This window comes from Triturus cristatus, chromosome 4_2 (assembly GCF_964204655.1).
Source record: "Triturus cristatus chromosome 4_2, aTriCri1.1, whole genome shotgun sequence".
NCBI classification, from domain to species: Eukaryota; Metazoa; Chordata; class Amphibia; order Caudata; family Salamandridae; genus Triturus; species Triturus cristatus.
Window position 1 is genome coordinate 20,327,349 of NC_140586.1, and position 13,954 is coordinate 20,341,302.

General features: G+C 44.0%; 1 protein-coding gene across 1 annotated transcript in view; it reads right to left on the bottom strand.

Annotated features, from left to right (window-relative positions):
* The window catches only part of SLC48A1 (solute carrier family 48 member 1), a 154,000-nt gene that overhangs the window by 29,547 nt on the left and 110,499 nt on the right, over window positions 1–13,954 (bottom strand). Inside the window, exon 2 of the mRNA XM_085600249.1 lies at window positions 10,585–10,752. Within this exon, the coding sequence (XP_085456375.1) occupies window positions 10,585–10,752 (168 nt within the window). The remainder of the gene's footprint in view (window positions 1–10,584; window positions 10,753–13,954) is intronic.

Below are 13,954 nucleotides of genomic sequence, written 5' to 3' on the forward strand. Positions count from 1 at the left end.
GAAACAGTCCGACGCCTGTGGGTAATTCTAAGGTAAGGAATCTATAACTAACTGTTTCTTTCAGATCTTATTAATTACTTCAGAGAACGTTTTACTATCCAACTCACACTCTAAATAATAAAAAATACGTTTTTATAGTAAGCTAAGCATCTCGGTGTCCTAGTACAGTTTGTAAAAACACTTCAAAAAACTTTTAGATCAATTTGTGTTGCTTTAGGTTTTATTATGCAGACTTTTGAGATGCAAACATACATTCTAAACAATTGTCTGTCCCATCCACAAGAGATCTGTAGATATTTATGACATGGCGCAGCTTGTGTATAACAGGTGCAACCCTGTATTCGGTTTTGACACTATTTCTGCACCCAAATAAGGAGTGTGGGGACTAATTTATAGACCCCCCCCCCCAGCCAGGCGGGAGCATTCCTCGACTCTCTTGCAGACGCCCTTTCTCAATCGGAAATAAAACATTCTCATTTTATAGTACTTGTAGATTTTAATATTCACATGGATTGTGCCACTAATAAGGAATCGGTACTCTTAGTGGAGACTTTGTCTTTCCTTAATTTGACCCAGTTCATTACCTAGCCTACTTACGTAGTGGGTCATTCAATTGACTTGGTGTTCTCCAGTCATAAGTTGCTGATGTGCAACACTCGCCCCCTTCCTTGTACTGGCCACTATTTGATTAGGTTCAGTTGGTCAGCCCTCTTTCTTATGGCTGCTCTGATAACTATAACTCAGGTACCTCGTCATTTAGGCCCTACAATAAAATACAGGAAACCAAGCTCCTCGCCTCCCGTAATATGACTATGCACAAGTTCTCAGGCAACATTGGGAGACATTAGCAGGATGGATGGCTAGATCTGTGAAGCAGTCAATTCCCTGGCTCCCATCAAGTCCAGGAAATCTGAAAGAAGTAGGCATTTGGGTCCCTGGTTTACTGAACCACTAATTGAAGAAAAAAAAAGTTGTAAAAAGGCCAAAAGAGTGTGGAGTAAGGAGTATAATCTGAAAGAGAAGAATTCATATTGGATGGCATTGAGCAAATAACATGCCTCGCTTAAGACTGCTAAAAAGGCATATTTTGATAGCAAGACGGAAGAGGCAAGCAATAAGACATGTGACGTGTTTAAGATAGTGAACAACTTTATCTCCCCTGCGGCCTGCTCTAGAGAAGCTCCACAGGTTGTAGACTGGTCCATTAAATTAGCTCTTTTTTTCAAGAGAAAATTGCTAATATCCAACTCACCCTTGCAGGCTCTGCTGAGGGACTTAGTCAGAAGCTTAGTAGCCTCCCTCTTCCCAGGGTAGCAACTAAAGAGGTGATCTCTATCTAGAGGAATCACTAACAGCCATTCAAAGTCTCAAATCAGGCTCACCTGCTGTTCCCTGCCGCACCAGTGTGTTAATTATGACAGCAGAGGTGATTAATCCGTAGGGAAAAAAGGCTGCTTAATGAGTTGCTGGCTTCCGCGATGGTTCCCACAGGTTGGAAACAGGCAAAGATTCTTCCATTATTGAAGAAGCCTTCAGCTGACCCTAATCTGCTGAGTAATTAGAGGCCCATCTCCCTGCAGTCTGCACACTCTAAGATCTTGGAGAAATCAGTCAATAAAAAACTTTCCTGTTATTTAGAGACTAATGTTCTCCTACATTCTAGTCAGTCTGGTTTCAGGCAGAATCTGAGTACTGAGGCGGACCTACTCGAGGTGGGGGAACAAATCAAAGGCACTCTAGATTCCAGGAGTAAGGCTGTGCGGATTTTGTTAGATCTGTCGTACACCTCTGACAAGGTCCCTCACTCCTTCCTGTTAGTTATCCGCTTTTGAATATTGGACTAAAGAGTCTGACCCTCAGGTGGCTGACCTTCTTAGACAATAGAGAACAGGAGGTTTGGCTTCCCTCGTTTGCTTCTAGCAACAGGGCAATTTCATTTGGGGATCCTCTGGGTATAGCCCTTAGCCCAACTTTGTTTTTATGTCCATCTTATCCCACTCGCTTCTGTGGTTGAGTCTTTGGGAACCAAGATTGTATCACATGCAGATGATACTCAAATTCTCTTTCTTTCAAGGAAGGGGAAGATCTTGTCTTCGACTCCAATAAGTTGTGCCTAACTGGTGTGTTTGACTGATTGCATCAGAAACAACTGATGTGCAACATGATAACCGGAAATACTTTTTTGGCGCTAGGGCACCTAGCAACGGGTCGGCATGTTGGCCAGAAGGACCTGCTCCGCATGCATCTTTTATAGAGACAGCCAAATACTTGGGAGTCAAGTTCAACAACTGCTCAACTTTCCAACCTCAGATTAGCGCAGTGACTGGAATGTTTTGCAATTCTGCTGGGTTTGAAAAAGTTCTTGTTTTTGCTGTCTTTTCCGGCCGGGAAAACTGTTATCTAGGTTCGGATTACCTCACACCTGGACTATTCTAATGCATTAAATCTTGGACTTCCGGACTGCGCCATTCACGGTCTTCATATGGTTCAAAATTACGCGGCACAACTCTTTTTGAAATTGCTGTGGACAACAGGGACTTCAATGCATCTTACTTCCTTGTACTGGCTTCCATGAGTAAGAGAATTCTGTTCAAAACATTGCTGTTGATTTTTCGTGCCCTGCACAATACTGTTCCAAGTTACCTGACCTCTAGTGTTCATTTTTACAGCCCTGCCAGGAAGTCCACACATCTGGCCTTCGCTAGAGTGCCAAGAGTGAGAAGAACAAGGACTGGTGGGTGCTCTTTTTCCTTTCTAGGCAAAACCTCTCCCTCTGCATCCGAGGAAGGAAATTTCGGAACTTGCTTTCAGAAAAAAGCTTAAAACCTGGCTATTAACTCTGTAATTGTATTACTTGCTGCTAGACTAGTACTAGGACACTCCCAGGAGCACCTGTGTGCTTTATAAATCGGTCTTCATCATCATCATTTTGGCCAAATCCAAGAAGGAACAGATATAGCGGCCTGGTAATCAAGCGCTACTCGGCATATAGAGTGAGGCTGCCTGAAGCCAAGACCTTCCAGCCCATGGAGTCCAGTCATTTAGACACTCAGTCCGGTGGGGCAAAAGGGAAGGAACTGTGATTCAGTATGTAGGATGAACCCTGAACAACCAGCCTCTCTGCTGATGGTATCAAAGACATGAATTCCGAGTCATATGGAGCAAGCTTGTGCATCTGGCAATTCATCTGTGGACAGCTAGGCCCCAGAAGGACTTCCTCCAGGCACACAAAACAATTTTCAGTAATGCTTCATTAGAAGGAAGCATGGCCTCCGCAACTGGGGAAGCAGACTGCAAGATTTCCATTAAAATGTTTCAGCTTAGGCTCCACCGAGGTCAAAGTCAGTTCTGGAGTTTCTGCAGCTTTACACACCGCTGTACAAAAGGAGAAATATTTCTCAGTCAAAGGCCCAAAGGGGTAAGAGATGTCCCTTTCTGAAGAGGTATCTAGACCACTGGTATATCGTAAGTCAACAAAGGCCAGCATTAGAGTAAGAAGGACTCAAAGTCATGATCTTCCTTGCAACTATAATCATTATCAGGTGCAGTTCTGGTGTTTCGATTGGTTTCAAATAACTCACCCATCCAGGCAAATTTCTGGGTATAGGAAGAAGCTTCTTATCAAGGCTAGCTCCAAGTTTTGTTCAAGGCTCAAGGATTATTTTAGCTAACTTCAAGGGCAGTATAGATAATGACTCCAAAGGTGGTGTCATGATTGGCTCTAGTAGTAACGTGAAAAGGGGTTCTCTATAACGATAGATCTTAACATAATATCATTCTTCAGCAATGAAATGATTCGTTTTCATTGTAGGACAGATTTAAACTGTATAGATGATAATATTTCAACATATGAATTCAATGGAGACTCCAAATACAAACTGAAGCACACTTGGAAGTTCACCTAGTGAGAACAAAAAGAACAGTAACATAATATAAAACAGAACATACACATAAGTCAAACAAAAATACACATTTATTAACCCAGTTTCATGTTGGAGGCTTTTGTTTCAAAGCAGAAACTGCAATCCTGGTATATCATTAGTTCTGAAATCACTGGGTGTTCATGTAAGTAGTCAGAGAAAAAGCCACCCTGAGGTAGAGTTCAGTGTACAGTAGCAGGAAGCACAATAAAGATGAGCTCTGCTTTGTGTAGTTGGCTGTGGTGGCAGCTTTGTGACATACAGATGATGGTACTCTGGTCCATGATTTCTTTCTAGGTGCCAAGGCCAGAGCCCATGGAGGTGTGGAATATGGAGGTGGCATGGTTGGAGCTGCTTGAGATGCTAAGCACAAAGGAGTGTGCCTGTCCTTGAGGAGTGGCCCAGATATCCAAAATGTCTAGATGGAGGCCTTCACCTATGTTGGGATGGCAGATGAAGCAGCAAATTCTGGCTGAATGTTTTACCGCTTCTGAATTGGCTCAGAGAAAGATCCTAGGGTCCGGGAAAGGTGTCGTGGCTCCAAATATTCAGGATAGCAGGCAGTTTCATTGAAGAAGATTTCTCCTCCTTATGGTGCATTTGTGTCTTCTGTAAGAAGCCGTTTTGGAGATTGACCATCATCAAGAGGCGTATACTTTGAGGAGTCCCTGTGAGGCTTGACAAAAAAATAACTTGGCCTCCCTCTGAGGGTCCTTGGTGAACCTGGGAACACAATCTGCATTCTGTGAAGTTGTTGGTGGTCCCAAAACACCAAATGCAAATGTTGTGTGGATCTGTTAGAGATATCTGCCTCTGTCACTCACAGCAGGGCTTGGTCCAGGAGACCTTCAGCGAGTGTTTTGAACTAGCTGTTTGCGAAACAGAGGAGTTTTCATCACCGAAGCACTGAGAGGTAGAGTGAGATTGGGAGATCTCTGGACAGATTAATGATTCACAGATAAACAGGAATGCATGTCAGCATTGAGGTTGTCCCCTATATTACACACAGGTGTAGTCATATCTAGAATGATGGAGCTGTGGATAAGAGAAATGTTTTGCAGACCAGTCTCATGCCGTAGAAGATATTTTGATGGTGAGGTATTGTAGGAAGCTGGATATATATATATATATTACTGAAGCAAAGTACACTGCGCAGACAGTTCAGTGAGTCCCTTATTGGTTTACAGAGGCAAAAGAAGATAATACTAATGTTCTATTTATGGTAGTGTGGGCAAGCAGTTAGGCTTATCAGAGGGTAGTGCTATTCATTTGATGTACTCAAAGGCAATAAATGAGATGCAAACACAAGTATGACAGACAAATTTGCAAAAATAATATCAATTTCTATATTATTTTTGAGACCAAGAAAGTCGTTCTACAGTAAGTACTTTTAAGCTATACATTTTTAAAGTTTGCAAAATCAATCACGTGAAATCAATGGGAAAAAAGACAAAAATGCATATAAAATCGACTTTAATGTTCACCTCTTGGATTTCAGTAGTTAGCAAGGCCGGGTCCACTGTTCCACCAGAGGAATCTCAAGAAAGTCCCGGATTTGCCCAGGAGAAGCGTGCTGAGGTCATTGGTAGATGGTGCGCTACAGGAGAGGGGGCCACTTGAAAATGTACTGCACAAGGGAACTTACAGGTAAGTCAGAGGAGTCCCACTCGAGGGAGCAGGCAGCAAGGGACTCAGGACCACGTACGTGCAGTTGAATCATCATTACCGGGGCCAGTCAGACTGAGTGCAGAGCCTATAGGTCATCCGGGAAGCGTGCGTCAAGATGTCCTCACAGTCAAAAGCAGACAGCTTGGAGAAGCGATTTCGGGACAGCAGGACCACGAAGTGGGTCTCAGGGGGTCAAGGCGTGCTTGGACAGGTGCTTGCTTCCTGGGCAGATGGATCCCAGAGTGGATTCATTGTCTCGGTGCAGGTTGCAGGAGATCTGGTACCCCAGGTATTGGCGCAGCACGGCTCTGGTAGGTCCTGGTGCCCTCCATCTTGGTGGGGAACAGATTTGACCCTTCAAAGCTGGTGTACCACCTTTGGTCCAGGTGCTATGTCAGACTCATCTGGGAGCAGCAAGTCGTAAGATCGGAGTTTGCGGTTCAGCGCCTGCTGCTGCAGGGGACCAGAGCCTCTGTTATATGGGAGGTTCTTTGGCAATTTGTTGAAGACTGGAGGTGCTTCTGGGTCCTTGTAGTTTCACAGTGGCATGGCAAGGCAAGGCAGCACACCACGATTGTTGGGTCCTTAAGGCAGCAGGAAGGGTTTGGCGCCAATGTCTCTGCAGCAAGGCTTCAGTTCTCAGGCAGCAGCTCTTCTTTGTCTGTTTCTTCGTGTCCATCGAATCTAAGTTCCCAGGTCCAGGGATGCCACCTAAATACTATATTTAGTGGTGTTTAAGGGGCAGACGGGAAGTAGCCCGAGGAGCTACCTGACTTCAGGGTGTTTACACCCTCTAAGTGACCACTTCCTGTGGGTTTTCCTATCATCTCGAGATAGAGGTTTTTCGAAAGTGGGGTCCACATCTCCTGCCACACCTTAAGGGTGGTGCTGGCTGAATGTGGGCACACCTCCTCGTCTAACTAAATTACCTGCCTTTCCTCCTGCCAAACGAAAAGGGTGGTTGGCATCCTCCACTATCTGGAGATGCCTGGGTTGCACTTCAACGTCTGGAAGACCATTCAGGACTGGAGGAGGTGTGAAACACCTCCGCCCAGAGCAGGCTTTGTTTCGTGCCTCTGAGAGCACGGGCTCTCACCCCATGAGAGCAGAAACATGTCTGGTGGTGGCCGGCTAGCTATGAATAGTCAGAGGCAACACCAGTGCTTGGTAGATTTTCAGGGGACCCTCTAAAAGGTCCCTTATGTGCATTTATTAATACATCCAGCACTGGCATCAGTGAGGATTTATTAAGACAAAATGTTTGGTACCAAACATCTTAGGGTACAGTCAAGCCTTCATGGAGCTAGGAAACAAGTAATGACAAGTTTCCAGCCCATGTACTCTCTATTGCTTCCCTGTACACTTACAATATTCAAGAGTGGACTTGATATTGTAGGAACATATTAACAGGGTATCTGTTCCTGTGTCTCAGGTTAGTTTTGTAGTAGAGCGAGGGGTCTTCCTTATTAGGAAGTAGTGCCCTCACACTCCAGTGAGGGTGTCATGCTTCATCGGGCTTGGCGCTGCAATACCCCACGGGCCCCACGAGAGGGCTCTTTAGCGGAGATCTTTTAGTTAAAAAAAATGTGATGGTGAGTGTGGGTGTGTGGGAGATAAGTTAAGTGGTGAATGAAAACTACCTAAGGGGTACCACAAAGTTATTTTGAATCCAGGGTCACCTAGGTAAAGATAAAAGGAGTGTGTAGATTGTTTACCTCTAGTTATGAAGAAAGGCAATCTATCAACGTCAAAAGAGCGACATGTTTAACCTCTAAGACCTCGCGGGCCGCAGTTTCATCTCGGCTCCACCTGATCCAATTCAAATACCTGCATAGTGCTTATTATACTAGACACTGTTTATGGCGGATCGGGTGATTGCGGATACCCAGTTCCTACGCTGTGGCACAGAGGAGTAGACCTTCTTTCACACTTTATGGGGCTGTGATGCTCTGCATCATTTCTGGTGGGTAGTGACTTCCTGTCTGGCCTGGGTTCTTTCTTGAGAGATTCCCCTAGACCCCAAACTGATCCTCCTTCACAGCACTGAGGAGATTGGGGGAACAGATACAAATCAAACTTATTGTTCTTAGAGCTCACGTTGGCTAAATGGGACATTGCCTAGAAATGGAAGGCAGTGATGCAACAGTTGGTGGGGGTCTGGAAGAACGCGATGGATCAGTGCATGAGTGTAGAGGTGTCATTGTTTTGGGCAACGGGTTGGCCCCAAAACATACCAAGATATGGCAGAGCTGGGCTGAATACAGGGGCATATTGTTGGAGCCAGAGCAGCCTATCATGGCTCAGACGGACAGTGAAATATGTAACCGAGACATGAGGATACACCTTATATTTTTCTACTATATTTGTTGCTATGCAGTGGGAAATGGGCTGGGCTTGGGGTAGTTGGTACCTGACTGTGCCTTGTTCTTGGGGTATGCTCTTCTATATATTTCTGGTATTGAGTCCTGCGTTTCTCTTGATTCTATATTTATGTGCAGGCTGACCAGGCCTTGATGTGCTGCTTAAAAACAATAAAATATGTTGTGGAAAAAACAACAGGCAAAAAGTGGGGGGATCCTGAAACAGACACCCAGTTTCTCACATGTATCCGCAGGAAGATAGTTCCATGAGAAATGGTATAGCAAAGAACTTTTCAAGCTCAAATCAATTGACCACATCATGAAGCGACATTATGTACTTTGCAAATCTAATTGAAAGGTCAACTGTTTTGCTAAACCCAAATGTCCACTGAAGTGACTATTCATAACTCCGCTATTAATTCTACGACCTACAAATCAGATCAGTCAAACCCTTTTGTCTCACTAGTAAAACGCCTCAGTAAAATCCTGATCCCACCAAACAAATGGCCTCCTTTCACAATACTCATCCTCCAGCATCATCCTACTCTATCATACTTCAGCCTTCTCTATTAGCTGACTCCTATTTAGCCATGGTTGTAACGGATTGCCTTAAATCGTAATCACAAGCTCACATATGCCCACCCATGCCTGTCAGTTATCTACTAGAGGCTTCTGTCCTTACACTTAACCTCCTTACGGCTTGAATGACTCCCACCTCCTTTCATCAGGGAATCTCCTGGATTGTTCTGAAAAGCTAAAGAAGCATATACTTAGCCCAGCAACCCAAAGAACTATATAGAGATGGGCAGCATACAGTTTGATTAATCTAAATAGCAACATTAACACAACTTCATAATTACACAGAGCCCCATGAGCTCCAGGCTAATTCCCAGGACAGCGTCTAAACCTGCAGCGGAACTGAGGCCGTCGACATCACTAAGTGGGATAATATGAGGACACACGTGCACCAGACTGGGGCTGCTGCCCTCATACATCTTCACCTCTTTGCTATCTTTAACATTTATCACCCCTACCCCTCCACTGTGCTTCCATAGCACTGGAATTTATCACCTTCACTTCATTCGACATCATGCTTCACCACATGTCCTGATTCTCCAGATTTAAATCTGGCTGTCCACAGGATTCCCCATCACCCGTACAATCCTATTCAGCACCTGCCTCTCACTAATGCCTTTATCTTACGGACTCCTCCAGCCTAACCTGCTACTTTAAAGACAAAGCACATATTTCGCTAAAACCAATCTCAAATCAGAAATTACACTGTGTCATATCGCCATCATGTATGACTGGATGACCAGAAACATGTGAAACTAAACATCAGTAAAACATAAATAAAGGATCCCCTGATCATTGCAAAGCAAGATGCCCAGAGCCTACTGGCTTATTGAGCCGGAAGTCTATCTACAAGGGCATCCTCAGTAAAAACACTGATCTGTGACCATTGTCTTAGAACTAAATCAACTTGACTGCCAGTACCTTCTACAATTGTCTGGGACTATGTAGTATATCCTCCAGTTTCTACCTCTCCCTCACCAGGGTGAGATGGGAATTGCCTTTGGGCTTTCCATCCGAACTAAACTGACACTCTGTATCTTTGTGCACAAAAATATATTCTCTGTAAACTCAAACAACACTTGGAAAGTCTTCTTTTATAGCTCTAGCATGGAGAACAAAGCAGGCCAACTCTGCCCTCCTGAGCCTGTGCACTATCACCCTGCATAACACTCTCCCGCCTGATAATAAGGCTGCCCAGAGACTTGTCTACACCATTTCAGGTAATCTTCTAAGTTATACCTACACACACAAACTCAGCAATATGAATCTACCTAAAATAAAAAGAAAATAACAAAGGAAAGTAAGCACTTCTTTGGGCCAAATAAATGGGAGACATTTCCCCTTCATATCTGTTCCAAGAAGGTCTACCACACAAGGCCTCATTAAGATAAATCGGATACGCAAAGCCAGATGGGGAGGGAGAGCCTTCTCTTTCCGTGCCGCTAGTCTTTGGAACAAGCTTCCCTACTCTATGAAAATATTAGGCAATCATCAGGCTTTCAGGAAACCGTTAAAAACATGGCTCTTTAACGAGACCCGCTGAGGAAGACAATATTTTTCCCTCTCTCTCTACCAGCGCCAAGACGCTCCGGCATACGTACGCGCTTTATAAATAATTATCCTATCCTATCCTATCCTAAGAAGATCCAAGTTTTGATAATGAAATGTTTCAAAACAAAGAGATTTCATATGAGTCATCCAGTTTGTTCATGTTAAAATCCACAGCGACCTCCCTGATGTCCACCTCAACATAAGATCTGTATATTTGAGGTTTTTAGTGCTCTAGCTGTGTCAATAACTGAAGACGCTACAGGCCAAAGACGGATGTTTAGAGGCAACATGTTGAGATACTTGTACACCACACACTTAAATAGTCCTCTTGTAAAGGCTGCAGGTAAACTGGCAAGTAACTAGTAGATATTTACAGATTGACATATCTGTTGTTCCTAATCAGCTACCTTACGGAAAACTGAAATATATCATCCTTCATTTGCATAACATTCAACAAAAGGTCTGACTTTGCATTTGAAAGGATTCGGAACATTATGCACAGTACTTACACTGCTTTTCAGTGATCGCCAGGGCAAGGAAAGTGATGAATCCGACTAACGAAAGCATGCAGAAGATTATGCCAACGACGAGGAAGAACCTCAGACCTTTCAGCCATGTCCGCCAGAAATCCTGTGCATACATCACATGGGTAATGAGAGACCAAAGTGCAAGCACCCCTGAAAAAACACAGAAGAGGGAGGGAATAGCCTAGGAATTAGCCATGCTTGTATGTTACTCTCAACCTGAATGTGTAGACATCTGTTTTTCCAAAAGCACTTTTCATGTTCACAAAATTAGTTTTCTTTATCATATCAACATGTGCAACACGAACTCTACTTGGTTCTGTAATAAACGAAAAATTCTGAAAATTGCTGTTATGCCATCCTCATTTTTTCCCACTTATATTTCAGAACCAAGTCTAAGGGAGGAAAAAGAGATCTACGCAATGAACAGCAGCAGCATAGTTAACATACTTAAACCTGAACCCCTTATTTTTGACAAAAGTTAGTCATATTAAAATAGAACAGCAAACTAATCTGTTCAACTAGCTCCAGTAGGTGCATTCATCAACAGAAGCAACAGAGTTTACAAAACTGGCAATGACCTTTATAGGCTTTAAAGGCTATGGTGCAGTAGCCATGTGCCACCGTACTCCTCATTTCACTATTTCTGCTTGACTGAAAATGCTTTACTGCAGAGAATTTCATACTCCGTCACCTGGCGGGTGCTATACTTTTTTGAAGCAAGTTGCTCAACAGAAAATTAGTTGTCTATGCGTCTAATGGGGTCGACCAAAAGTGGACCTCCTTTTAACATGGCTGCATACCATCCTCATATTGAGGCAATGCAATGACGAATAGTCGGTGGCAGCTGATTTACTGTAATGAGTGGTAGGACTTTTGACCCTGGCACCCACATGTGCAACTGTATTTATTCTTACACTCATAAGCAACACCACCTCGTGTTTTGGAGCACATCTCCGGATACTCACACATCTCACCCAACACCTCAATACAGGACAATCTGCAAACACACCTTTGCAATCGGGCACTTTGAAAAGGTTCCAGCAACCTGGTTTGAACATGAAACGCTTCATGGCTTCATCAAAGGTATGATGTGTTGTATAAAATCGACAATACAATACATACAAGTAGGGAAGGCTGCTTACTGAAACATCCTAGTAAATCTGTGTAGAGTTTTGACATGACCGGGATCAATCACTACCCCCAGAGAAGGAGAGTGTCTGTACATTTATATTTACTGAAAAAAAAAATGTTGAAGTGATGTTATAGTTAGGTGCTGAAATGAGACAAGAGCATAAAAATACCCACTGAAATACGCCAGTTATAGTTTAGTCAATTAACTCTAACTTGCACCTATCACTCTACAAGCGAGTTGGCTCGAGCCCACTGTTCTTACGGGCAATACAAATGGGGAAGACATCCATGTTTTGCTGAGGAGACTAAAGTGGAACAAAAGACACATCAGTCCCAAGTAGGTGGAAAAGCGATTGGTCGAAAATAGCTGATGAATTCACAAGTGGCAATATCCCGGAGAACTTGATCAAGCTGTCGACCAAGCTATATCATCTCTTAATAGGCAAACAAAGAAGGTTCCCCCCAACATTTAGAGAAAGGCCTTGTTGCCAACTCCAAAAATAAAAAAGGCCGAGCATAGCAAGAGGCTACTAAGAACTGCCTTACGCAACCACAAGCGAGAGGGTATATACAAAACACACCAAACCGTACTTCTAGCAAGGAAAACACACAGAAAAATTTCTGGGATCACAAAAGGAAATTACAAGACTCCGAATGGCTGCATGTCTTCACTCTGCTGACTCCAAGCAAACGGGCAGAATTCTGGTTGTATATGAATAGGCTCACGGGGCACGGGCATGATCGACGCAACGTGGTCGCCAGTGACAAATAGATAAACCATGTAACCTCACTATACTGTGGAGCCTCTAACCCACCATCATCGGGCACGCAAAGGCCCATCATTATCAGGGGCACATCTGGACTACTCGTGGCAGGGAAATTGACAACCACTGAAGAAAAATCTGAAGTATTGGTCCCAGGAGATTGTGTGATGACAATCTTAAAAAATATCAGAAAAGATGGGGCTCCCAGCCCCAATGGCCTACCAGGTCATCATTTCAAAGAAGATTGCGACTTCTGGGGAACCGTACTCACGCCACTTTATCGGTACTGTATAATAAACTCAACAGTCCCGGAGACTTGGAAAGGCTCCCAGTTGCAACCTATCCATAAAAAGTGAGACACTGGGGACCCCTCTAATTACAGGCTTATTGCCCAGCTGGGCATCGAGGCGAAAGGATACGCCAGCCTACTCCTGCAAGACCTACAGGACTGAGCTAATGAAAATGAAATTCTACCCACGTACCAAACCGGCTTCAGGCCAGGATCGTGTACAGCGGACAACATTTTAGCTCTCGCCTACTTAATAGATCAGTCCGGGCAGAAAAATTTGCCTCCTCTCTTTGCATGTTTCATGGATTACTCTGCTGCATTTGACAGAGTCAATCGGAGTCTGTTGTGGCGGAAACTGCAAGACTGGGGGATACCGGCAAACCTGTTGAAAGCCATAATCTGTCTTTGCACAGGAACTTGGATACGGGTAAAAACCGCGATGAATTCAGCCACTAAAGATTCCAACAGAGAGAGAGTTAAAGTAAGGCTGCGTATTGGCTCCTCTGCTTTTTAATCTTTACATGGCAGACCTCTGAAAGATTTTATCTAACGCCAACCTTTTACCCCCCAAAATCGGCCTAAATAGATTATGTTTAATGCAGTACGCAGACAATATGGTATTACTGGACCACACAAAAATAGGCATGCAAAGATTACACTAAACACTTACAACAACGACGAATTACGAGCGAACGGAGGAAAAATCAAGGTAGTGATATTTGGAAAATACACCAACAAACTCAGACAACAGTGGAGACTGGGTAATTTAAAAATAGTAACAGCGACCAAATACAACTACCTGGGGGTGTGGCTGATGAGCAACGGGAAACCCACAGCACACATTGCTTCAGTTGAAACAAAAGCCAAAGCAGTGACGTTCGAGCTGTGCAAACTGTACTCCAAGTTAAGCAGCCCGTCGACCAAAGCAGTTAGAAAAGTTATGAATGCCACACTCCTCCCGGCAATCACTTATGGTTAGATAGCATTCCCAGCGACTCTTATTAACACTATGGAACATGCCAATTGTCGCGCATTTAAACGAATCTTTCAGATTCCCTCCCATGCTCGCAATGCTCTGGTGCGATTGGAATTTGGGCTGAATAAACAGAGTTATGAGCATTGGGCCACAATGGTGCGGCTCTATCGAGGGGTTAGCGCAGCCCCCCCG